The sequence below is a fragment of the Jaculus jaculus genome, chromosome 17, assembly GCF_020740685.1.
Source record: "Jaculus jaculus isolate mJacJac1 chromosome 17, mJacJac1.mat.Y.cur, whole genome shotgun sequence".
Taxonomy (NCBI): domain Eukaryota; kingdom Metazoa; phylum Chordata; class Mammalia; order Rodentia; family Dipodidae; genus Jaculus; species Jaculus jaculus.
Genome location: NC_059118.1, coordinates 11,008,793 through 11,033,657, shown reverse-complemented (window position 1 = coordinate 11,033,657; position 24,865 = coordinate 11,008,793). Strand labels below are relative to the sequence as shown.

The 24,865-nt window shown below is 48.4% G+C and overlaps 1 protein-coding gene across 1 annotated transcript in view; it reads left to right on the top strand.

The window, feature by feature from the left end:
* Osbpl10 (oxysterol binding protein like 10) overlaps positions 1-24,865 on the top strand; it is a 323,158-nt gene that overhangs the window by 79,630 nt on the left and 218,663 nt on the right. The window contains 1 exon segment of the mRNA XM_045136894.1: positions 23,441-23,616. Coding sequence (XP_044992829.1) covers positions 23,441-23,616 — 176 coding nt within the window.

The window sequence follows — 24,865 nt, the reverse complement described above, 5'->3', positions numbered from 1 at the left end:
TAAAGTGATACTTTTCTCCTGTGACTCAAGGTGACATCTTTAGATGGCCCTTGAGCAGGTTCCTGTGTTGAAGGGATTTCACGGTTACTCATCACTGGTTAAGGACAAGCCAAATAAAACCGTGCTTCTTTCTTGCAAGCACCACAGGGGAGCTGTGGTCTCCTCACATCTCACTGCTGGGAGCGCTGTGGTGTCCATAGATCGATATCCTCCGGGTACTTAAAAATATCCTGGCCAACGGTGGGGGGAGCATTTAGCGTTTCAGCAGAAGGATTGATCGGGGAATACTTGAAGTCAAGAAAGCATCTGGAAGTCACAGCAGACCTAAGTCAAGGGTGTTTTTTGTTGTATTCCCCCCGTCCCTTGTGTTCTTAACTTCATCCTCACTTGCGAACCGGAGCAGACGTAAGTAGGATATTTACTGTGACAAAGGACCCTGGCACATTGTCCAGGGCTGGGCACCCGGCCTCTCTGATTACTTGATAAAGCCACAACCTGTCAGGCTGCTGTGCTGGAGACAACATAAAGGCGGCCATTATCCCCATGACCCATCCGCGCACGCGCCGCGTAGTATGCCTGTGGCTGCATCTACCCTGACTGTTGCCGTAGGCTCCGAGCAGGCCTCCTGCTTCCATCCACCACAGGGCGCATTGTTCTAGAGTGATCTTCCATGCTGTGTCTTTGCTCTGAGCCTCCCAGAGACTTCCCCCGGTGTCTAGCATCAAACCGCAGGCTCCCCACACCTGCCAGGCTCTGTGATCATGCTGTGCTCTCCCTCGGTACTAACATCGCCCACCCACCTTGCCTGTGAACCATGGGGGCACTCCAGCTTTCTTTGCAAAAAAAAAAAAAAAAAAAAAGGCTGCAGAGATGGCTTAGCGGTTAAGGCGTTTGCCTGCAGAGCCTAGGGAGTCATATTCGATTCTCCAGATCCCATGTATGCCAGACGCACAAGGGTAAGGCAAGTGCAAGGTGGCACATGCCCACTAGGTGGCAAAAACATATGGAGTTTGATTGCAGTTGCTGAGGCCCTGGTGCCCAATTCTCTCTCTCTCTCTAAAATAAATAAATAAATAAAAACTTCTCATGCACACGTGCGAGCGTGTGTGAACAGAGTCTCTTGCTGCAATGAACGCCAGATGTTTGTGCCACTTTTTGCATCCAGCTTACATGGATGCCTTGGGAATTGAACCTGGGTTGGCGGGCTTTGCCAGTCTTTAACCACTGAACCATCTTCCCAGACCCCTGTCCTCCACACACCACCTTTCTTCTGCTCTTCTCTGGCTGCACCCGCCACCACCTCTAACACTGAGTCACCTTCCTGTTACAGAGCCAGAATACCTGACAAGATTCAGTGGAAGGGGGCTGGAGGAATGGCTCAGCAGTTAAGGCCTGTCGATCCTGGGGACCCAGACTTGATTCCCCACGACCCACGTAAGCCAGATGCACAAGGGGGCGCATGCATCTCGCGTTTGTTTGCAGTGGCTGGAGGCCCTGGTGTGCCCATTCTCTCTCTGTAAAATAAATAAATAAACGAGACATTTTAAAAAAATTCAGCGTAAGGAAGGGAGGGTTCTACTTGAGCTTACAATTCCAGGTTCCGGTTCGCTGTGGCGGGGGAGGCGCGGCAGAAGGAGCGGGAGGCCGGGGGCTGCATTCAGTGCACAGTGAGGAAGCAGAGGGAATCCAGCGCTGCTGCCTGGCGACCTGGCGCCCAGGATTCCAGCTCATGGGATGGCGCCACCCGCCCTTAAAGTGGATTTAGAAAATCCCTAACAGACATGCCAAGAGATTTGTTTCCATGGTGATTCTAAATCCTGCCTAGTTGACAAACATTGCAGTCAGAACTCACTTGCTTCCTGTAGCTGGGTCTCCTAGCCTTGACTCCCCTTACCAGGTTTTTTTGACAAGGCCCAGTGGCATCTCCTACCCAGCAGCCCTTTCTCACCCACCAAGACCAGACCTTCCTTTTTCTTTTCTTCTAAAGCCCTTAGTGATCCTGAATGTATCCAACGTACACGTCTGTAATTTCTCCTCCTTGACTAGAACGTCAGCTCTATGAGGACAGGAGTGTTGCTCTTGGTCATTGCTCTGTCCCCGACATTGGAAGAGTCCGTGGCAGTGAGTAGAAACACAAGACACAGGAAACCTCCCCGCGTAATGTTGTAAGCAGAAGACAAAAGTTCAGATGGCTGGATGTGGTGGCGCACGCCTTTAATCCCCAGCACCTAGGAGGCAGAGGTAGGAGGATCACTATGAGTTCCAGGCCACCCTGAGACTACATAGTGAATTCTAGGTCAGCCTGGGCTAGAGTGAGACCCTACCTTGAAAAACTTTATATGTATATTTGCAAGGAGGATGGTGAAAGGAGAGAGAATGGGCACCTCAGGGCCTCTAGCCACTGTAAATGAACTCTAGATGCGTGTGTTACCTTGTGCATCAGGCATTATGTAGGTACTGGGGATTCAAACCCGGGTCGTTAGGCTTCACAGGCAAGTGCCTTAACTGCTAAGCCATCTCTTCCGCCCAGCCTTGAATTTTTGATCCTCCTGCCTCTATCTAGTGCTGGAATTACTGGTATGGACTACCCCATTTAGCTTTTTTTTTTTTTCTTCGAGGTAGGATCTCACTTTAGCTCAGGCTGACCTGCAATTCTCTATGTAGTCTCAGGGTGGCCTTGAACTCATGGTGCTCCTCCCACCTCTGCCTCCCAAGTGCTGTGATTAAAGGCGTACGCCACCACGCCCGGCTCTTTTTCTGTTTTTAAGGAGTCCTAAGCCAAGACAAGGTCTCCCTAGAATAACATTTCCCAAAGTATGCTGAAGAGATCAGGAAATATAGGCGTGCACTACCACACCTAGGCTGATCTGGAATTCACTCTGTAGTGTCAGTGTGGCCTTGAACTCACAGTGATCCTCCTATCTCTGCCTTCCAAGTGCTGGGATTAAAGGTGTGTGCTACTATGCTCGGTTTAAATAAAAATATTTTAAAAAATTTCAGTGAAAACCCACCATTGAAATGAGGTTGGAAGGCCAGCTGCCCTCATCTGTCCACTGCTGACATTTCAGAATCAAGTTCCTCTTCAGTGTAAAAACGTCATGTGGGCTCCTCTGTCCTTGTTGCTTGAGTCAGAGTTGCTGGTGGCCACCCATCTGATTTGCCCCTCACTGTTTCTTCCTGCTCAGAGAAGACGGGGTGGCCACGGGGTGAGGGGTGGGTGGCCGGGGAGGAGAATCGGAGGGTAGACTGGCCTTCAGATGGCTGAATTAGTCCTGGATTGGGAATTGGCTGTTTTTGCTTAGGTCAGTGTGTGTGTACACGAAGAGCCCAGGGCATCTCTGGTTATGGAGAACGGCCTTGACTTTGTAGGCTTTTAGACGGTGATGGTCATCGAGGATAATGAGCCCAGTGGTTGGGAAGACTTGCATTTTTGTTTACTGGACCCACAAGGGGACGGGAACTAACTTCCCTCTTGTGCATGATACTCAGCTAAGCCCGGGCAGATGCTCCATTTCAAAGCTCGGCCCTTAAGAATTTGCAGTGTAGTCAGTAGAGACGATCATAACTTTGTTACTGGGACAAGTGACCAGCGACTCTTCCGGTCCCGCTTTGCTGGTGGGACAGATTCGAGAGGCAGCTGAACGCTGGCTGGCATTGGGTCATATATATTTGGTGAGATAATCATTTGAGAGGCGATCCTGGGAAGGCATGAGGGTCGTGGAGAGCAGAGTGAGGGGCTGCGGGGAGGTGCCTCATCCGGCAAAGTGCTTGCTGTGCAGGCATGAAGCCCTGAGCTTGATTCCCAGACCCCACGTGGAAAAAGCCAGTGTGGTGATTTATGCATGCAACCCCAGCCCTGGGGAGCTGGACACAGGCAGATCCCTGGAGATCCCTGGCCAGGCAGTCCAGCTTAGCTGGTGAGTTCCAGGCCAATGAGAGACCCTAATGCCCAAAGAATGACAACCAAGGTTGTCCTTCATCTTACACACACACACACACACACACATACACACACACACACAAGCATAAGTGAACAGGGATTGCTTTTAGGTTCAATTTTGATGAGGGGTACGGTGTTTTATTTTATTTTATTTTATTTTTGTTTATTTTTACATACACTGAGAGAAAGAGGCAGATAGGGAGAGAGACAATGGGCGCGCCAGGGCCTTCAGCCACTGAAAACGAAGTCCAGATGCATGCGCCCCCTTGTGGATCTAGCTTACATGGGTCCTGGGGACTTGAGCCTTGAACCGAGGTCCTTAAGCTTCATAGACTAGCACTTAACCGCTAAGCCATCTCTCCAGCCCAGGGGTAGGGTGTTTTAATCTTGCCTTGCAAGTTGACATGGAAGGTGATCTACAGGGCTCACTGAAGGGTGTGTTGGTTTTGATAACTTGGTCTCCTGACGGGGTGGAGGGGGGGTCGTCACTGCACAAAGTCATGATGCTGCAGGAGAGATTAAGAAGGTTGAGTGGGGCGGCCATGTTCAAGTTCAGCTGGGTGTGAATGCATGTTCACTTGTAGAGTGTGGACCTCCTTCTCCTTTTCCTTTTTTCTTCTCCTTCTTTCTGTCTCCCTCCCTTCTTCATCCCCCCTCCTTTTTTGAGACAGTGTCTTATGTAGCGCAAGTTGACCTTGAACTCCCTATGTAACTAAGGATGACCCTGAACTCCTGGTCCTTCTGCCTCCACCTCCCAAAGACTAAGATTTCAAGTGCGTACCACCACACCATCCATTTTAGTTTATTATTTATTTATTTATTTGAGAGAGAGTGAGCACAGACAGACAGAGAATGGGCATGCCAGGGCAGCCAGCCACTGCAAATGAATTCCAAATGCGTGCACCCCTTGTGCATTTGGCTTACATGGGTCCTGGGGAATGGAACCTGGGTCCTTTGGCTTTGCAGACAAATGCCCTAATGGCTAAGCCATCTCTCCAGCTACACACACACACACACACACACACACACACACACACACACACACAAACACATAGAGAGATAGGGTGCTCCTATGTAGTGTAGGCTGGCCTTGAACTCTTGAACTTCCTGCCTAAGCTTTGGTGGTACTTGAGTTTGCAGGTGTGTGCCACCAGGCCCAGGTGAGTTTCTTTCAACCTCATCTCCCAGTGGTATCTTCCCCTCTTTAGGTCGATGTGGATAGTCAAAATGCTGAATGCAGCTATACATTCTTTTTTTAAAAAAAATATTTTAAACATTTATTTATGAGAGAGAGAGAGAGAGAGAGAGAGAATGGCATGCCAGGGCCTCCAGCTGCTGCAAACAAATTCCAGATGCATGTGTCACCTGTGTATCTGGCTTATGTGGGTACTGGGGAATCAAACCTCGGTCCTTTGGCTTTGCAGGCAACCGCCTTAACTGCTAAGCCATCCCTCCAGCCCAAGCGATACATTCTTGACAAGGAATATTCTGTAGTCTTACTAAGATGTCTTAGACATTTTCTCTAGAGATGGAATACATGAGAGCTCAAAACAAATTTGGTAAATACAGTCCGTGTTTGAAACTCAGTAGCATTTCTTAATCTCTGTTCTTTCTCCCCAGGCTTTCATCTTATTTATACAGATGAGTGATCTTCACCCGCTTCCCACACATGGTTTTCCTTATGGAATGCCACACGCCTCCTGACAGCCTGATAAGTTTGAGATCACTGTGTGACTTGAGGAATAGGCAACTCATATACACAGAGTGGCATCATTCACATGGGGCCTAGAAAAAAAAAAGCCAGGGGCTGGAGAGACGGCTCAGCAGTTAAGGTGCTTGCCTGCAAAGCCTAAGGACCTGCCTTCTGTTCCCCAGCACCCACATATCTACACAAGGTGGCACAGGCTTCTGGAGTTCGTGTGCAGTGGCTAGAGGCCCTGGCATGCCCATTCTCTTTCTATCTGCCTCTTTTTCTCTTTCGGATCAATAAATAAAATGTAAAAAATAATAAGCTAGGATAATTGGTTACATGTCCCTGCATATATTACCCTTGTGTGTTAGTCTCAGCATCTTACAAATACTGGTTTCGTGACCCTCATGGAAGCCTTGTGAGGTGAACGCTTTGATCATCCGGCTCCGCTGGGGTTTATGTCTTTGTTGTGTGTTTATACCTGCCTGTGGTTTAAAAAAAGTTTTGTTGAGGAAAACCTCAAAAGTGGGGACTGCGGAGATGGCTCAGTCAGTGAAGTGTTTGGTATGCAAGCGTGAAGACTGCGTTTAGATCCCAGCACCCATGGACAAAGCCCGGCGAGGTGGTGTGCGTCTACACGGCCGGCAGCGGGGAGGTGGGGACGGGAGGGTGCCCGGGACTTGCTGGCCAGCCAGTCGAGCCGAATCAGTGAGCTCCAGGTTCAGTGACAAGATGGGAAATGACTTAAGAAGACAGCCAGGAGCAACCTCTGCCCTACCCCGCATGCACACGCACGCGCGCGCGCGCACACACACACACACGCACACGCACAGAGGAAACCTCAGAGCTGAGAGTTTTTTTAAAAAATATTTATCTATTCTCTGAAATTCCTTATTTATTTATTTATTTGAGAGTGACAGACACAGAGAGAAAGACAGATAGAGGGAGAGAGAGAGAATGGGCGTGCCAGGGCTTCCAGCCTCTGCAAACGAACTCCAGACGCGTGCGCCCCCTTGTGCATCTGGCTAACGTGGGACCTGGAGAACCGAGCCTCGAACCGGGGTCCTTAGGCTTCACAGGCAAGCGCTTAGCCGCTAAGCCATCTCTCCAGCCCAGAGCTGAGTTTTGTCCATCAAGAGATACCTCCTCTTTTATTATTATTATTATTTCTTATTTTTTGGTTTTTTGAGGTAGGGTCTCACTCTGGCTCTGGCTGACCTGGAATTAACTATGTAGTCTCAGGGTGGCCTCAAACTCATGGTGATCCTCTTACCTCTGCCTCCCAAGTGCTGGGATTAAAGGTGTGAGCCACCACGCCCAGCTTTTATTATTATTTATTATTATTACTATTTATTTGCAAGGAGAGAGAGAGAGAGCGATACGCAAGGGCCTTCAGTCACTGCAGATAAACTCCAGATGCATCTGGCTTTACGTGGGTACTGGGGAATCAAACCTGGGTTGTTAGGCTTTGCAGGCAAGTGCTTAACCTCTGAGCCATCTCTCCAGCCCTAGGTGCCTCTTCTTTCCACAGAAAACTAGGGAAATTATGTCTTTCAATGGTTTTTCTAGGCACAGACTGTCAACCCTGCTAGAAATGGCTTTGACGCAGTGGCATTTTGAGTCTGTGGAGAACCAGAGCTGCTGGAAATTTGAACCGTGAGCCCACTCTGACCTCTGTTTGGGATTATCTGTTCCCTGGAGACTGTACTGTGCGCCCACAGTCACCTGCAGAGGCCCCGAATGACCGGCGTTTGTGACCCTGTGGTCACTGTGGGCTGCCCTGTGCGAAGGAACAGGGGGATTTTAATCCTGTGACTGGAGGTTTCGTTGGTCGGTTTTTCCTTTCAGCTTCATTTAATTAAATGCCAGGTGAGGCTGGCCAGCCGGGAAGGATTTCATTTTGAAAATGTATGTGTGTTTTTCTAGAACCTTCTGTGGCAGCCAGCTCTGACTGTCCGTAGATCATGTTGACTTCTTGGTGCATTAGTGCCGGGAACTAATTGCCTGTCTGTCCCGGTTTGCCCAGCCTGGCTCTGAGATAGCCGACTGGGTGGCCATTAAGCTCTTGCTAAGTGTTTTGGGTCCCTGCCAGTCTGCATGGCATGGGCAGCCATGCCCAGTGAAAGTAATCGAGCAGTGAAAGTAATTCTGGATGTGAGGAGGACTGAGGCAGGGGTGGGAGAGGCCGAGAGGCCGGAGGAGGTGAGAAAAATATGTTCCGGGATGTTGCAGTCTGGTTTGCAGTGCTTGTAGGAATCACCCGACCAAGAGCAGCTTGGGGGAAGAAAGGTTTATTCTGGCTCACAGACTCGAGGGGAAGCTCCATGATGACAGGGGAAACAATGGCATGAGCAGAGGGTGGACATCACCCCCTGGCCAAGATCAGGGGGACCATAGCAACAGGAAAGTGTGCCAAACACTGGGGAAACTGGCTATTACACCCATAAGCCCGCCCCCAACAATACACCACCTCCAGGAGGCGTTAATTCCCAAATCTCCAGAGATTGTTACTAGAAAAATTTCAGTGCCAGGGATGGGATACCTTCCAGTGAGTTGTTGGCCAGGGAGGTCCCTGATACCCCCAAAACATTACAGGCTCTGGTGGTTTGATTCAGGTGTGTTCCCCCCCCCCCCCCCGCCAGAAACTTAGGTATTCTGAATGAGTATTAGTGCTGTGACAAAAATGCCTGACAGTAAAATCTTGAGGATCTGGGGAGATGGCTCAGTGGGTAAAGTGCTTGTTGAACAAGTATGAGGGTCTGAGTTCGAGTCTTCAGTACCCATGCAAAATGCTGGGTGTGGTGGCATACATGCGTCATCCCAGCAGTGAGGGGAAGGAGATAGGTGGATCCCTAGGGCTTCCTGGTTTGTCATTGCAGCTAAATCAGTGAGCTCTACGCTCAGTGAGAGATACTGTCTCAAAAACCAAAGGTAGCAGGCTGGGGAGATGGCTTAGCGGTTAAGGCTCTTGCCTGCAAAGCCCAATGACTCAATTCTCTAGGATACATGTCAAGCCAGATGCACAAAGAGGCACATGCTTCTGGAGTTTGCAGCAGCTGGAATCCCTGGCGTGCCCATTCTCTCTGTCTGACTTCTCTCTATCTCTCTTTGCTTGCAAATAAATAAAAATATTTAAAAAAATAAATGTCTTGAGTGACTGAGGCAGACACCCAACATCTTGTGGCCTCCATAGACATGTGCACCCATATATACTGTATGTCCACACACATATTAACACCCATATACACTGTATGTCCACACACATATTAACACTCATATACACTGTATGTCCACACACATATTAACACTCATATACACTGTATGTCCACACACATATTAACACTCATATACACTGTATGTCCACACACATATTAACACCCATATACACTGTATGTCCACACACATATTAACACCCATATACACTGTATGTCCACACACATATTAACACTCATACATGCACACACACCGCGCGCGCGCGCGCGCACACACACACACACACGCACACACACACACACACAAGGCAGCTTAAGGAAGGGTTTATTTTGGCTCTTGGTTGGAGGGCGCAGTCCATCTTGGCAGAGACGGCGCGGTGCAGGAGTGTGAGGCGGCTGTCACGTTGTGTCTGCAGCCAGGAGGCAGGTGGAGGTGGCTGCTGGTGCTCACCTCTCTTTCTCCTCTTTTTCTCTTTATTTGTTTATTTATTTTTAATTATTTATTTATTTGAGAGTGACAGACAGAGAGAAAGACAGATAGAGGGGGAGAGAGAGAATGGGCGCGCCAGGGCTTCCAGCCTCTGCAAACGAACTCCAGACGCGTGCGCCCCCTTGTGCATCTGGCTAACGTGGGACCTGGGGAAGCGAGCCTCGAACCGGGGTTCTTAGGCTTCACAGGCAAGTGCTTAACCGCTAAGCCATCTCTCCAGCCCTCTCTTTTTATTTTATTTTAAAATTTTTATTTATTTATTTGAGAGCGACAGACACAGAGAGAAAGACAGATAGAGGGAGAGAGAGAGAATGGGCGCGCCCGGGCTTCCAGCCTCTGCAAACGAACTCTAGACGCGTGCGCCCCCTTGTGCATCTGGCTAATGTGGGATCTGGGGAACCGAGTCTCGAACCGGGGTCCTTAGGCTTCACAGGCAAGCGCTTAACTGCTAAGACATCTCTCCAGCCCTCTCTTTTTATTTTTTAAAAAAATATTTTATTTTAATTTATTTATTTGACAGAGAAAGGGGAGGGAGGGAGGAAGGGAGAGAGAGAGAGAGAGAGAGAGAGAGAAAGAATGGGCACACTAAGGCTTCCAACCATTGCAAATGAACTCCAGGCACTTGCGCCCTCTTGTGCATCTGGCTAATGTGGGTCCTGGGGGAATTGAACCTGGGTCCTTTGGCTTTGCAGGCAAATGCCTTAACCATTAAGCCATCTCTCCAGCCCCTCTCTTGTTTTTTTTTTTTTTTATTGCTTTGAGATACCCCTGGCCTCATCTGTCATTGCCATTGCCACAGATGTCTTGAATTATAGACACATGTGCCTCTTTGTGTCTAGCTTTAGATAGGTGCAGAAGGTTGAACCCAGGTCAGAAGCTTGAGGAGCGAGTACCTTTTAACTGCTGAGCCATCTCCCAGCCCCAATTCATCAGTTTTTTTTTTTTTTTTTTTTAGATGCGTAGCTTACCAATTGGCCTAGACTAACTAATTAATAAGCCCAGAGGACCCTCTTGTCTCTGCTTCCCTGGTCCTGGGATACAGGCATTCACAACCATGCTTGGTAATTTTTATGTGGGTGCTGGGATCTGAACTCAGGTCCTCATGCTTACCAGCAAGCACTTTACCCACCGAGCCAGCTCTCCAGCCCCATCCTTTGAGTAGCTTGAAAGCTTTGTGATCAGTGCTGGGTGCTTTGTTTGTGCTAAGGTCATACAGTAATGGAGTGAGTTTCTCCAAGTTAACGTATCACTGTTCCTAATGAGCATCAACGAGAAGTGCATTGTTTCTACTGCATTTGTGGAGGATATGGCAGTGACGATGGACTGTTCTCAGCGGCTCCTTCCTGAGCACTCTCCTGGAACAAGGAGTCAGATCTGGAACAGGCTGTTAATGTTCCTTCAGTGTGATGATGCTTTCTCCTCTTGGGTTCTGCACCCTGGTTCCCACAAATGTTTGTAGCTTCTGTACAGTTGGGTGAGTGTACTCACTGAACCCCTTCATGTCATGTCAGATAACATATCTGTAAGGTTTTTAAAAAAAAAATCTTAAAATTTTTTTTTTAACTTATTATTTGCAAGGGGAGAGAGAGAGAGAGAGAATACCAGAGCCTCCAGCCACTGCAATACAAACTCCAGACGCATGCGCAACTCTGTGCACCTGGCTTACGTGGGTACTGGGGAATTGGACCAGGGTCCTTAGGCCTTGCAGGCAAGCCCCTTAAGCCCATCTACTTAGCCCAGGCTGACCTGGAATTCACTATGCAGTCTCAGGGTGCCCTCGAACTCACAACTCATAGCAGTCCTCCTACCTCTGCCTCCCAAGTGCTGGTTTTAAAGGCGTGCACCACCATGTCTGGCTCCTCTGTAAGTTTTTTTCGAGGTAGGGTCTCATTGTAGCTCAGGCTGACCCGGAATTCACTATGTAGTCTCAGAGTGGCCTTGAATTCATGGCGATCCTCCTACCTCTGCCTCCCAAGTGCTGGAATTAAAGGCGTGTGCCACCATACCCGGCTTCTGTAAGTGTTTTGAGGGCAGGAACCTAGTCACTTACCAGCTTCAGTGCCTGACATACAGCAGGTTCCTAAGTATTTGCAGAAGTGGAAATCATCACAATTCCCTTTTGTAAAGACACCCACATAAGCCAGTTGCACAAGGTGGTGCACGTGTCTGGAGTTTGTTTGCAGTGGCTAGGGGCCCCAGTGCGCCCATTCTCTCTCTCTCGGTCTCTTTCTCTGTCTCTCATAAATATGTAAGTGCAGATTCAACAAAGACAGGCATGAGTTTCAGATCCAAGTTTTCAACCCACTGACAATTCTGCCATTCCCAGTCAAAGTAAATGGTCAGTTTTGGGAAGGGGCTGATGGACTTAGGCAGTCAGTGTTAGAAGTCAAGATGAATTCCTCACCTGGCTGTCAGTATGCTGCATAAAAAAGAGAGAGATTTCTGGATGATAAAGTAGGGACATAGGAATACATGAATCTAGGCTTGGGAAGAGGTCTCGTTGGTTTAAGGGCATTTGCTTGCAAAGCCTGGCACACACATGTGCCAAAAAAGGAGGCGGGGGCTGGAGAGATGGCCCAGTGGTTAAAGCACTTGCTTGAGAAGTCTAATGACCCAGGTTCGATTCCCTAGTACCCACATAAAGCCAGATGCGCAAAGTGGCACATGCAGCTGGAGGCCCCGGCAAGCCCATTCTCTCTCTCTCTCTACTTGCATATAAATAAAGCATTTTTAAAAAAGAATCTATGAATATAGAAGGAAGCAGCTTGGTGTTTGTCACTGGGGGACATGCTCAGTTCTCCCTGCACATTCTTTTTGGGCCTCCAGCCTTCCTCTTGCCTCCCCCACGTCATTTCCGCTCTCCCTTTCTCTGTTTAATGTTAGAGTTGTTCAATTCTGGGGTTCAGGCCTGCTCCTCCTTCCCTCTTTCTCATTCACTTCTCTGCGTTCTCTTTCTAGGCAATGTCATCCAGCCTTGTGGCCTCCGGGGCAATTAATTTCCTGTGACCTACCAACCTCCAGCTCAGAGCTCTGTGGGCTCTCCATCTATCCATCCATCCATCCATCCATCCATCCATCCATCCATCCATCCATCCCACACCGCACATCTGGTTCATCAGGTCTTGTCAATTGTAACTCTGCCGTAACTCCAGCCTTTCCCACCCTCACCAGGACTGTGGCTAGACCGCTTCTATGAAGGTGTGATTCACACATTGTAAAAATTACTTGCTGTAAGTGTGCAGTGCAGTTTGTTTACTGTGCTTCTATCATTAACTGCCGCCTGAATTCAGTCAGAGAACGTTTCATTTGTATGTGTTATTTAAAATATTTTATTTATTCATTTATTTAAGTGAGTACAGAGACAGGCGGTGTGGGGGAGGGAGAGAATAGGCGCACCAGGGCCTCTAGCCACGGCAAACGAACTCCAGATGCATGCATCACCCTGTGCATCTGGCTTACATGGGTCCTGGGGAATCGAACCTGGGTCTTTAGGCTTCACAGGCAAGTGCCTTAAACTGCTAAGCCCTCTCTCCAGCCCTCATTTATGTGTGTTAGATGCACATGTGTGTACAGGTGTCCTCTTTCTTTTCTCACTTTGTTTCCTTGAGACAGGGTCTTTCACGGAACCAGGCGCTCAGCGCTTTGCAGCTAGACCGGCTGACCAGCAGACCCCAGAAACCTCCTTCTTGCCAGTGGCCCCCTCAGTGCTGGGGTGACAGGCATGCACAGCCATACCCAGCTCTCCTCCAGTTAGAGTATTTCCTTTATTAAATAAAAAAATTATTTATTTGCAAGGAGAGAGACAGACAGAGAAAGAGAGAGGGAGAGAAAAGAAGAGAGAGAGAAAAAAATGGGTACACTAGGGGCCTCCAGCTGCTGCAAATGAACTCTAGATGCATGTGCCACTTTGTGCATCTGGATTTACGTGGGTCCTGGAGGATTGAACACAGGCTATCAGACTTTGCAAGCAAGTACCTTTAACTGCTGAGCCATTTCTCCAGGCCCATTCAGTTAGAACATATCTTTTCTTTATTTCTTTTTCTGTTTCTTTTCTTTTTGTTTTCTGTTTTTTTCAAGGCAGGGTCTCACTCTAGCCCAGGCTGACCTGGAATTCACTATGTAGTCTCAGGGTAGCCTCGAACTCATGGTGATCCTCCTACCTCTGCCTCCCAAGTGCTGGGGTTAAAGGCGTGCGCCACCACGCCCAGCTCAGTTAGAACATTTCTCACATCCCCACCCCAACACACGCAACAACAGTTTACAGTCACTCCTGCCCCCACAAGCAGCCCCAGAAAGCCACATTTTTGGGTGTGTGTGTCTGTTTCTCTTTTCTGGACATTTCACACAGATTCCGATGATATGTCATCTTTGGCCTCTGGCTTCTGTCACCTCGTCCAGCGTGTCTGAGGTTCCTCCCTGGTGTGGTGTTTGCGTCCGTGTGTTCTCAGTGCTAAGTAGGGTTTCATGGTGTGTGTCTCATCTTATCTTTTTGGAGATTTCCAGTTTGTCTACCATAACTAATACTGTTTTGAACATATGCCCTCAAGTTTTTGGCCCTGCACAGAGGTACATGGAGAGATACATTTTCATTTCCCTTTTGTAGCTTCTTAGGAAGGCAGTGACTGTGTTTCTGGGTGAGTTGTGTTTTCCCAGCAACACTTCTGTTCCATTCTTGCAAGCACTGTTCGTTGTTTTCTGTTTTATTATAGCCATGCATGGAATGTATCCCATTGTGGCTTTTTTTTTAAATAAAAGAGGTTGTTTGTATTTATTTATTAGAGACAGAGAAGGAGAGAGAGAAAGAGTGAGAATGGCAGGCCAGGGCGTCTAGTCACTGCAAACGAACTCCAGACGCATGCGGCACCATGTGTATCCATCTTACTTGGGACCTGGAGAATCGAACCGGGGTTCTTAGGCTTCACAGGCATGTGCCTTAACCACCAAGTCATCTTTCCAGCCCCCATTATGGCTTTTAAAAATATTTTTATTTATTTATTGGAGAGAGTGAGAAATAAGCAGTTAGAGAGAGAGAGAGAATGGATGTGCCGGGGCCTCCAGCTGCTGCAAACGAACTTCGGATGCATGCGCCCCCTTATGTGTCTGGTTTACATGGGTCCTGGGGAATTGAACTTGGGTCCTTTGGTTTTGCAGGCAAGCCCCTTAACTGCTAAGCCATCTCTCCAGTTCCCTGTTTTTACTTAAAAAATGTATATAATATATACATACATACACACACACACACACATTTCTTTTTTTTTTTTTCTTTTCTTTTTTTTTGGTTTTTCGAAGTAGGGTCTCACTCTGGCCCAGGCCTACCTGGAATTCACTATGTAGTCTCAGGGTGGCCTCGAACTCATGGTGATCCTCTGCCTCACGAGTTCTGGGATTAAAGGCATGCGCCACCACGCTGGCTTTTAAAAAATATCTTATTTATTTATGAGAGAGAGAGGATGGATGCCACTACACGCAAACTCTGGATGCATTGCCACTTAATGCACCTGGTTTTATGTGGGTACTGGGGGTCTGAACCAAGGCCTTCAAGCTCTGCAAGCAAGCACCTTTAACTGCTGAGCCACCCATCACATTCTTTTAAAGGTAATATAGCAAAGAAAATGCTTGGGCTGGGCCGATGCCTTAGTGCCTAAAAGAGTTTGGATCCCCAGAACCCATGTAAACCCAGATATAAGTAACTCAAGGAGCCCGCAGCTTGGGGGCCAGAGCCAGGAGAATCCCAGAGCTTGCAAACCAGCTAGTCTGGAGTTTACAGTGATGGGAGAGAGAGAGAGAGAGAGAGAGAGAGAGAGAGAGAGAGAGAGGGAGAGAGAGAGAGGCGGGGGGAGGGAGAGGCTCTATCTCAAACAACTTGGGAGGGGAGGTATGATACTCTGAGGTTATCCTTTGACATTCATACACATGGCATAGCACACACCTGTTCCCCCACATACACACACCCTAAAAAAGAAGCTAGAAAATGCTCTTTGCACACAAGTTCATCTACACAATAAACTGTACATTATGGCTCAAATATACTAATGACACACACACACGCCACCCACCCCAGATTCTAGAGGTTAGATTGTTTTCTTAATCATTTCTCTAGAAGGGACAACCTTGAAGACTATTTTAGGATTGTTATCTTGCAATTTCATTTGCCTAAATGATGCCTAATCCAAAATTATGATGAACCTTCCTACTTAAGGTGAAAACGGTGTCTTTCAGATATAACTGCAGGCTCTAAACAGCAGGGCAGGCAAAGCTGTGACCCGGTGGGAAGCAAAATTTAATTTCTTTCCTCCCAGGGGCGGTGACAAACAGGAACTGTTCTTCTTAATGCTGTTTGGACAGCTCTCACCTATCGGTGACTTCAGCTGACTTAACTTTCCAAGGCCGTGTTGACAGAGTGCCATCTTTAGTGTGTTGAGATCATACGGTGAATCCTGTCCATCCCTTCCTTCTTGCCACATATGATAAAGATTTTTTTCTTTTATTTATTTATTTATTTATTTATTTATTTATTTATTATTTTTTTAATTTTAAAATTTTTATTAACATTTTCCATGGTTATAAAAAAATATCCCATGGTAATTCCCTCCCTCCCCACCCCTACACTTTCCCCCCCTTTTTTTAAATTTTTTTTTTTAAATTTATTTATTTGAGAGCGACAGACACAGAGAGAAAGACAGATAGAGGAAGAGAGAGTGAATGGGCGCGCCAGGGCTTCCAGCCTCTGCAAACGAACTCCAGACGCATGCGCCCCCTTGTGCATCTGGCTAACGTGGGACCTGGGGAACCGAGCCTCGAACCGGGGTCCTTAGGCTTCACAGGCAAGCGCTTAACCGCTAAGCCATCTCTCCAGCCCCCACACTTTCCCCTTTGAAATTCCATTCTCCATCATATTACCTCCCCATTACAATCATTGTACTTACATATATACAATATCAACCTATTAAGTATGATAAAGATTTTTTAAAAAAATCTATTTATTAGAGAAAGAATGAATATGGGTATGTAAGGGCCTCTAGCCCACTGCAGACAAACTCCATATGCATGTGCTACCATGTGCATCTGGCTTACATGGGTACTGGGAAATCGAACTTCGGTTGTTAGGCTTTGTAGGCAAGCGCCTTAACCACTAAGCCATCTCTCTGGCCCAAGTTTTTTAAAAAAAATATATTATTTATTTATTTGTGTGTTTATTCATGAGAGAGAAAGAGAGGGAGAGAGGGAGGGAGAGTATGGTTGTGCCAGGGCCTCTAGCTGCTGCAAATGATCTCCAGATGCATGCACCAATTTGTGCATCTGGCTTATGTTGGTCCTGGGGAATCAAACCTGGATTTTTTGGCTTTGCAGGCAAGTGCCTTTCACACTAAGCCATCTTTCCAGTCCAAGTTCTTAAGGAGTTTTATTATGAGTATGCTATTTCCTTCCTTTTGTCCATCCTTCCCTCCCTCCCTCCCCCCATTTTTAAATTTTTTTAAAAAATTTTATTTATTTATTTGAGAGCGACAGACACAGAGAGAAAGACAGGTAGAGGTAGAGAGAGAGAATGGGCGTGCCAGGGCTTCCAGCCCCTGCAAACGAATTCCAGACGCGTGCGCCCCCTTGTGCATCTGGCTAACGTGGGATCTGGGGAACCGAGCCTCGAACCGGGGTCTTTAGGCTTCACAGGCAAGCGGTTAACCGCTACGCCATCTCTCCAGCCCCTCCCCCCCTTTTTAAAAATATATATCTTATTTTGACAGAGTGACATTGAACCCCTGGTCCTCTTAATTCCACCTCCAAAGTGCTAAGTTTATAGACATGCTCATCACACCCAACTATTTATTTATTTTCCAGACAGAGTCTCACACTGTAGCTCAGGCTGGCCTGGAACTCACTGTGTATTCCAGGCTGGCCCAGACTCATAGCATTCCCCTTGAGTTGCAGGAGTGAGCCACCACAGCCAGCTTGCAAAGGAGTCTAGTACTGACTTCCTTCTCCAGTGCGGAGTATTCAAACGGGTGCATTTGCGTTTAAGCTGCCTTAGAGCGTTGGGGAATGTAGCTCCGTCAGTGGTGTGCTAGCTCAGCAAGCATGAGGACCTGGGTTCACTCCCCAGGACCAAACAAACCAAGCACAGTGATGCACCCCTCCCATCCCATGGGGCACTAAGGAGGTAGAGGCAGGAAGATCAAGAGTTCAAAGTTGTCCTCAGCTACATAGTGAGTTTGAGGACAGTGTGGGCTACGTGAGGCTTTTCTCAAAAAACAACAAAATCTTGGCCCAGTGCTTGCAAAGCCTGTTTGACTCCCCAGTACCCATGTAGAACCAGGTGCACAAAGTGGTGCATACTTCTGGGGTTCTTTTGCAGCGGTGAAAGGCTATTCTACCATGCCCATTCTTTGTCTCTCTCTTCTCACTCCCTCTCTTTGCTTGCAAATAAACCAATTTATTGAAAACAAAAACAAAACCCCAAACTTTCTTAGGAAGCTAGAGCAAGGTTTGCGTTTTCCACCTTAGGCAGAAAGTTAGAATCAAGATGTCAGTTTAAACAGCTAATGTGAAAAAAAAATTGTGTCCTCAGGTTCAATGTGGTATACAGTGTCCAATGTGGCACCAACTTCCATTCTTTTTTAAAAAATATTTTATTATTTATTTGAGAGAGAGAGAGGAAGAGGTATATAGATAGATAGAGAGAGAGAAAGAGAGAGAGAGAATGGGTGCGCCAGGGCCTCTAGCCACTGCAAATGAACTCCAGACGCATGCACCCCCTTGAGCATCTGGCTTCAGTGGGTCCTGGGGAATTGAACCTGGATCCCGAGGCTTCACAGGCAGATGCCTTAACCACTAAGCAATTTTCCTAGCCCCGACTTCTATTCTTGCTGAGGAGAGGAAACAGCATTCAGTCCTTCCTTTGGGCGGATTTGGAATGATATTCTCCACTCTTTGGAGCCAGCCAAGCAGCTGCGGGGTGTTTGGCGCCGGGTGGGGAGCCGTGGGGGCCTCACGGTCCAGCCTTGTCTCCAGGCAGTGACAGAGAGGAAGGTGGATGCAGAGAATGGCGAGCAATGGCTTCTGCCTCTTTCTTGGAAACGTACCCCCTTCCTTTCCTCCTTGTCCCAAGTGGGAAGGTGGGGCTTCCATCTTCTAGTGGGGGGGGGGACCCCTGATTGCCAGACTTCTGCCGCTGCTCCTCCTGTCACCCACCTGTCAGGGCCATTGTCAATACCCGGATTCTGTGGTGCGGTCGGAGTGACATTCAGTGTGGGTCAATCCAAACACTTCCTGTTAGAGAGAAGCTGAGGTCAGCACTCAGGTTGACTGCTGTTCAGTCAGGCAGCACCCTGTTCTCCCCTTGAGGGTGTTTCGGCTTTGCTCTGTGGTCAGGAGTGGGAGGACATTTCAAACTGGACATGATGAAGTTTGGAGAGATGGCTCAGTGATTAAAGCACTTACCTGCAAAGCCTAATGATCCAGGTTAGATTCCCCAGAACCCACATAAAGCCAGATGCATGAAGTGGTGCATGCATCTGGAGTTTGCTTGCCGTGGCTAGAGGCCCTGGTGTGCCCATTCTCTCTCTCTGCTTGCAATCAATCAATTAATTTTTTAAAAAAATATTTCATTTTTTAATCTATTTGAGAGAGGGAAAGAGAGAGAGAGAGAGAGAGAATGGACACACCAGGGCTTTCAGCCACTGTAACTTAACTCCAGATGTGTACGCCACCTTGTGCATCTGGCTTACGTGTGTCCTGGGGAATTGAACCAGCGTCCTTTGGCTTTGCAGGCAAATGCCTTAACCGCTAAGCCATCTCTCCAGCCCTCAATTAATTAATTTTTAGAAATATGTGTGCATGTGGTGATATCAGACTGGCTGCTGGGACGCACCTGAGTCCCAGGGACCTTCGGGAAGTTTCTCAGTCAGGGTGCCTTCTGTGTTCTGTGGGTGCTCTCCAGCAGGTCGTTGTCATCCGGGTGGAGTGATTTGGGGACCTAGGTGGCTCCTGCAGTCTTGTGTGTCACGCCCGTTGAGGGTGCCAGGCTCTGGCCTGTAAGTTGCCTCCGTCCCGGCGCACGTGTGTCTCTGTGTGCGTGGGTGAGCTTTTAAGGGACCGGCGTTACTTTAGTTGACGCGGTGCTCTGCTGGGTGGGGCACAAATGGCCATGTCCTCCCTGAAGGCCAGCTGGGAAAATTTTGTCTGTGTTCTCGGCTAGGACCTTGTGTTCCTAGACCAAGGCTTCTCAAACTTTCTGGAAGTTGTGGCTTCTCCTCTCTTCCTTCTCTTCCCCATCGCCTCCCTCTGCTTTCTAAGACAAGGTCTTCCTGTATCCCATGCTGACCTAGACCTCACTGTGCAACCCAGGCTAGCCTCAAACTTGCAGCAATCCTCCTGTCTCAACTTTTCAAGTGCCAGGTTACAGGTATGTGCCGCCATGCGCAGCTAAATATGTTTTGTTTTAAATTTAATTTATTATTATTATTTTACTTATTTATTAGTGAGAGAGAGAGAGAATATTCCAGGGCCCCTAGCCATTGCAAATGAACTCCAGACACATGCACCACCATGTGCATCTGGCTTTACGTGGGTACGGGGGAATCGAACCTGTGTCCTTCAGCTTAGCTGGCAAGTGCCTGTTGGGCTCCTCCCCGGTGGGTAGGTAGTGCTGAGGAGGGACCAGGCCCGCTGGTTCCTTCCAAGGGGTTGAGGAAGAGGGTGAACGTCAGACGACTCAGAACCTCTCCTAGTCACCGAGAAAAACCACACTGAGGTGGGAGTCTTGTCGAAGCAGGAACTCGCTTTATTGTTACAGGCAGTTGCCTATAGAATGTTGAGAATGAAGGCGGGGATTCTAGGATGGGGGAGAGGTAAGGGCCAATAGTAAACTGTGACTATTGAAATGATAATTCCAACTCCTGCACGGAAGTAGCAGGCCAGAAGCCATTAGGTGTCTTGCTGAGTCATAGCTGGCCAGAGACAGGTCGCCAAACTTTAGCTAGACTCAGGAAGTCCCACCAGGCCTCACGCCCGGGCCTTTCAGAGCCCAACAAGTGCCTTGACTGCTAAGCCATCTCTCCAGCCCTAAATATGTTTTATTTATACTTTCATTGACTATTAGTTTTTATTTTGGGGTATGTGGTGTGCATACGTATGCATGTGTATGCGTGTGCACGTGGTATGTGTGCTTGACACGTGAAAGCCGGAGGTTGATATCAGAGGTTAATTGCGCTCCACCTTATTTGTTGAGACAGAGTCCCTCACTTGAACCCAGAGCTCACCAGTTCAGCTAGTCTACCTTGCTGGCTTGTCCTGGATGCCCTGTCTCTGCCTCCCAAGTGTTGGCGTTACAGGTGGGCCACCATGCCCACCTGCATTTATGTGGGTGCTGGCGGCCCAAACTTAGGTCTTCACATTGGCATGACAAGTGCTTTACTGTCCCAGCCATCTCCCCAGCCCCCACAAGCTAGTTCATTCTGAGCCCAAATCTGAGTGAATGTGGACAAATAATGCAGACTCAGGTGGCCCTGAATGACATAGTCCAGCAGTAAAGTGCTTACATAAACTTGGACAGTCACTGAACAAAAAGGTGGCAGCGCATTTGCCAAGTACATGGGTGGGGACCCAGGCAGACGGGCCCCAGTAGAATGGGGAAAACTTTGCTACAGGTTTCGGATGCTGTCTGGTAACATTCTTGGCTTTTGGGTTGATGGAAGTTACAGGGCTGCTAAGAACACCTTCCAAATGTTCTACCTGATAGACGGAGGGATGTTAGGTCAGATACAGACATCAGTGATAAATGGCTTTAAAGATGGCCCAAGATCATTTTGGCTCTGATTGTCAACATTCCAAGTCTGCACAATCAGGAAGTTTGAATCAGTCAGTCTGCAGAATCTTCAACGTGTGTGTGCATGTGTGTGTGTGTGCGCATGCACACATGTGGCTGTTCCAGGGAACTTCAGCTCACACTCGCCAACATCTAAGATACCCTTCAGTCTCTGTGAGCTTACTTCTTGTTCCGGTCCCTTGCTATGTGCATAGGAAACTGTGGGCTATGTTCTAGGCAGAGGGAAGAACGTTGCGGGCATGCAGGACAAGTTTTGAAGGCTATATATGGACGGGTGTCCCTTTGTGTGCACCATCAAAATTTGTGGGCTGTGCATGGAGGAATTACTCTGGTCAGCGGGGAACAGTAGCATGTGCCAAGGCCCTGTGGCAGTAGGCAACATGGTGAATAAGGAGGGAGAGAGAAAACACCAGTGTGCAAGCATGGGTGGAATAGAAAACACGAGGATCTTTATGACCCAGGAGAAATTTGAGTCCCACTTGAAGATATTTCCATTCTGAGGAAGGAAAGCTGTCTTGACTATTTCCTAGGCGACAGCTCAATTAGGCAGTGTGGTAGTTACCTCTTATTGTTAGGACAAAGCACCCGACCACAAGCAGCTGATGGGAGTAAAGTGTTTATTTTGGCTTACAGTCTTGAGGGGAAGCTTCATGAGGGCAGGGGGGAAGCGTGGTATGAGCAGAGGCTGGACATCCCCACTGCCACAGCAGGTGGAGCTCTGGTAAGGGGGAACTGGATACAATACCCATAAGCCCGCCCCCAACAACACACCTCCTCCAGAAAGGCTCCACCTCCCAAATGGCCATCAGCTGCAGACCAAGCTTTCAGAATGTATGAGATTTTGGGGGATATCTGATTCAAACCATGACAGCCAGGTACTCCCAAACAGAGATGTGTGTTGTGGGCAATTTGTGGTTCCCTTTTCTTTTTCTTTTTCTTTTTTTATTTTTTATTTTATTTTTTCAAGGTAGGGTCTAGCCCAGGCTGACCTGGATTTCACTGTGTAATCTCAGGGTGGCATCTAACTCACAGTGATCCTCCTACCTCTGCCTCCCGATTGCTGGGATTAAAGCGCAGTACCCTTTCTTTGACCTTGGATGTTGTATTAGTTACTTTCCTGGCTGCTGTGACCAAATGCCTGGCAAGACGGTTTATTCTGGTTTATGTTTGGAGGAGACTCAGGAACCATGGCAGCGAAGGCTTGGTGAACCAATCATCAGGAAAGTGAGTGTGGACAGGAAGTGGGGCTGGGCTATAAAACCCCAAGGCCCATGCCACAGTGACCCATTTCCTCCAAGAACAGCCCCACCTCCTACAGATTCCGCACCCTTCCCAAACAGCTCCATCAGCTGGGGAGCCGGTGTTCAAACTCATGAACCTATGGGGGGAACATTTCACATCCAGACAACAGATGTCCTTGGCCCTTTTGTGTGTGAAAAGGCTGTAGGAAGGGCCTACTGCGTGTGTCTACTTGACCGTGAAAACTCTTCTAGTTCCCTAAGAGATGATGTCAAAAGGTGCTTCTGACCGGTTGTGGTGGCGCACGCCTTTAATCCCCAGCACCTAGGAGGCAGAGGTAGGAGGATCACTATGAGTTCGAGGCCAGCCCGAGACTCCATAGTGAATTTCAGGTCAGCCTGAGCTAGAGTGAGACCCTACCTCGGAAAACAAAAAACAAGACAAGGTGCTTCCACTCTCAGGGTACACAGGGTGCTGGCAGGATGCTATGTGCATGCGTGCACGTGTGTGTGTGTGTGTGTGTGTGTGCGCGCGCGCATGTGCACCTATGATTTTGGGGATCGAACCTAGGGCCTTGTGCGTGCTAGGCAAGTGTTTTATCATTGAGCTACACTCCCAACCCTGGCAGGAAGCTTGCTACTGCTAGCCAAATCTTGGAGGCACACTGATTTCCAGCTGTCCCCGCAGGGTCAGGAAGAGTGCGTTGAGATCCCCTGTCACCAGGCTTGCTGAGTCAATGCTAACCTGAGGTCAATGTGTCCTCACCAGGCTCCAGGGGGAAACAGTGGGGCCTGGGTTTCATCCCAACAGGACTTGGCTCTGGCCCACAGTGGCCCCCCTCTAAGGTCCATTCTGGTCCCAGAATCTGAGCACTCTTCTCCTTTGGGTAACTTCTACGGGGGTCCTGGCAGGAGCTTGGGTCTCTCTGGCTTTGTGAATTACGTGTCAGTGCCGCCTTCAGGACTGATTTCTTTTCTTTTTCCTTCTGCTGGGTTGCCTGGGGCGGGCCGGAGAGAGGAGTGACGCGACGTGCTTTCTGTCCTTCCAGGTACTTTGTGCTGGATTTCGAAGCTGGCCTCCTGCAGTATTTTGTGAATGAGCAAAGCAAACACCAGAAGCCCCGAGGAGTCCTGTCTTTATCTGGAGCCATCGTGTCCCTGAGCGACGAGGCTCCCCACATGCTCATGGTGTATTCTGCCAATGGGGAGATGTACAAGCTGAGAGGTACGTTGGCATCAGGAGCACTTTGTCAGTGGGTTTCGTTGCTGCTTAGAGGTGCTGTCCTGGTCACTGTCTGGGTTTGTGAGTGTGTGTGTGTGGGCCAGAGGACAACCTCAGCGTCGTTCCTCAGGAGCTTGATCTATCTTTGAGGTAGTGTCTCATTCTAATCTAGCCCAGGCTTACCTGGAGCTCTATAGACCTAGGCTAGCTTTGATTTCACAAAGATCCTTTTCAGCCTCCTGGTCCTGGGATTAAACTCATGTGTCATAGTGCCCAGCTACCCTTTTTTTTTTTTTTTTTTTGGCTTTTCTAGGTAGGGTCTCACTCTGGTCCAGGCTGACCTGGAATTCACTATGTAGTCTCAAGGTGGCCTCGAACTCACGGTGATGCTCCTACCTCTGCCTCCCAGGTGCTGGAATTAAAGGCATGCGCCACCACACCCGGCCAATATTATATTTTTATTTATTTGTCAGAGAAAGAGGGAGAGAGAGAGAGAATGAATGGGCATGCCAGGGCCTCCAGCTACTGCAAATGAACGCCAGATGCATGTGCCCCCTTGTGCATCTGGATAATGTGGGTCCTGGGGAATTGAACCTGGGTCCTTTGGCTTTGCAGGCAAGAGCCTTAGCCACTAAGCCATCCCTCCAGCCCAGTAATTTAGGGTTTTAATTGACGTATCTTACTATTTTGCTTTGACAACTGTGTACCAGGGCATATGTGTAACAGCAGCATCCATCTATCTTTTTTTAAATGTATTTATTTATTTATTTATTTGAGAGAGAGAAAGAGGCAGAGAGAGAGAGAGAGAGAGAGAGAGAGAGAGACAGTGATTGAGAATGGGCGCACCAGGGCATCCAGCCACTGCAAACGAATTCCAGATGCATGCGCCCCCTTGTGCAGCTGACTAACGTGGGTTCTGGAGAATCGAACCGGGATCCTTTGGCTTTGCAGGCAGACACTTGAACCGCTAAGCCATCTCTCCAGCCCCAAACATCTATCTTTTGTGAGACAGGCTCTCTCACTAGCCTGGGGTGCTCTGATTAGGCTACATTGGCTGCCTAGTGAGCACTGGGTGCCTGTGTGTCTCCTCCTCCCCAGCCGTGGGGTCACAAGCACACGCCACAACCCGTGGACTGTTCATAAGAGTCCTGGGGATCAAACTCAGGTCCTCATGCTGACCAATCATGCTGAGTCATCACCCCAGCCTGTTTTGTGATTTTCTTTTCTCGACGTTTTAGGGTCTCACTAGCTC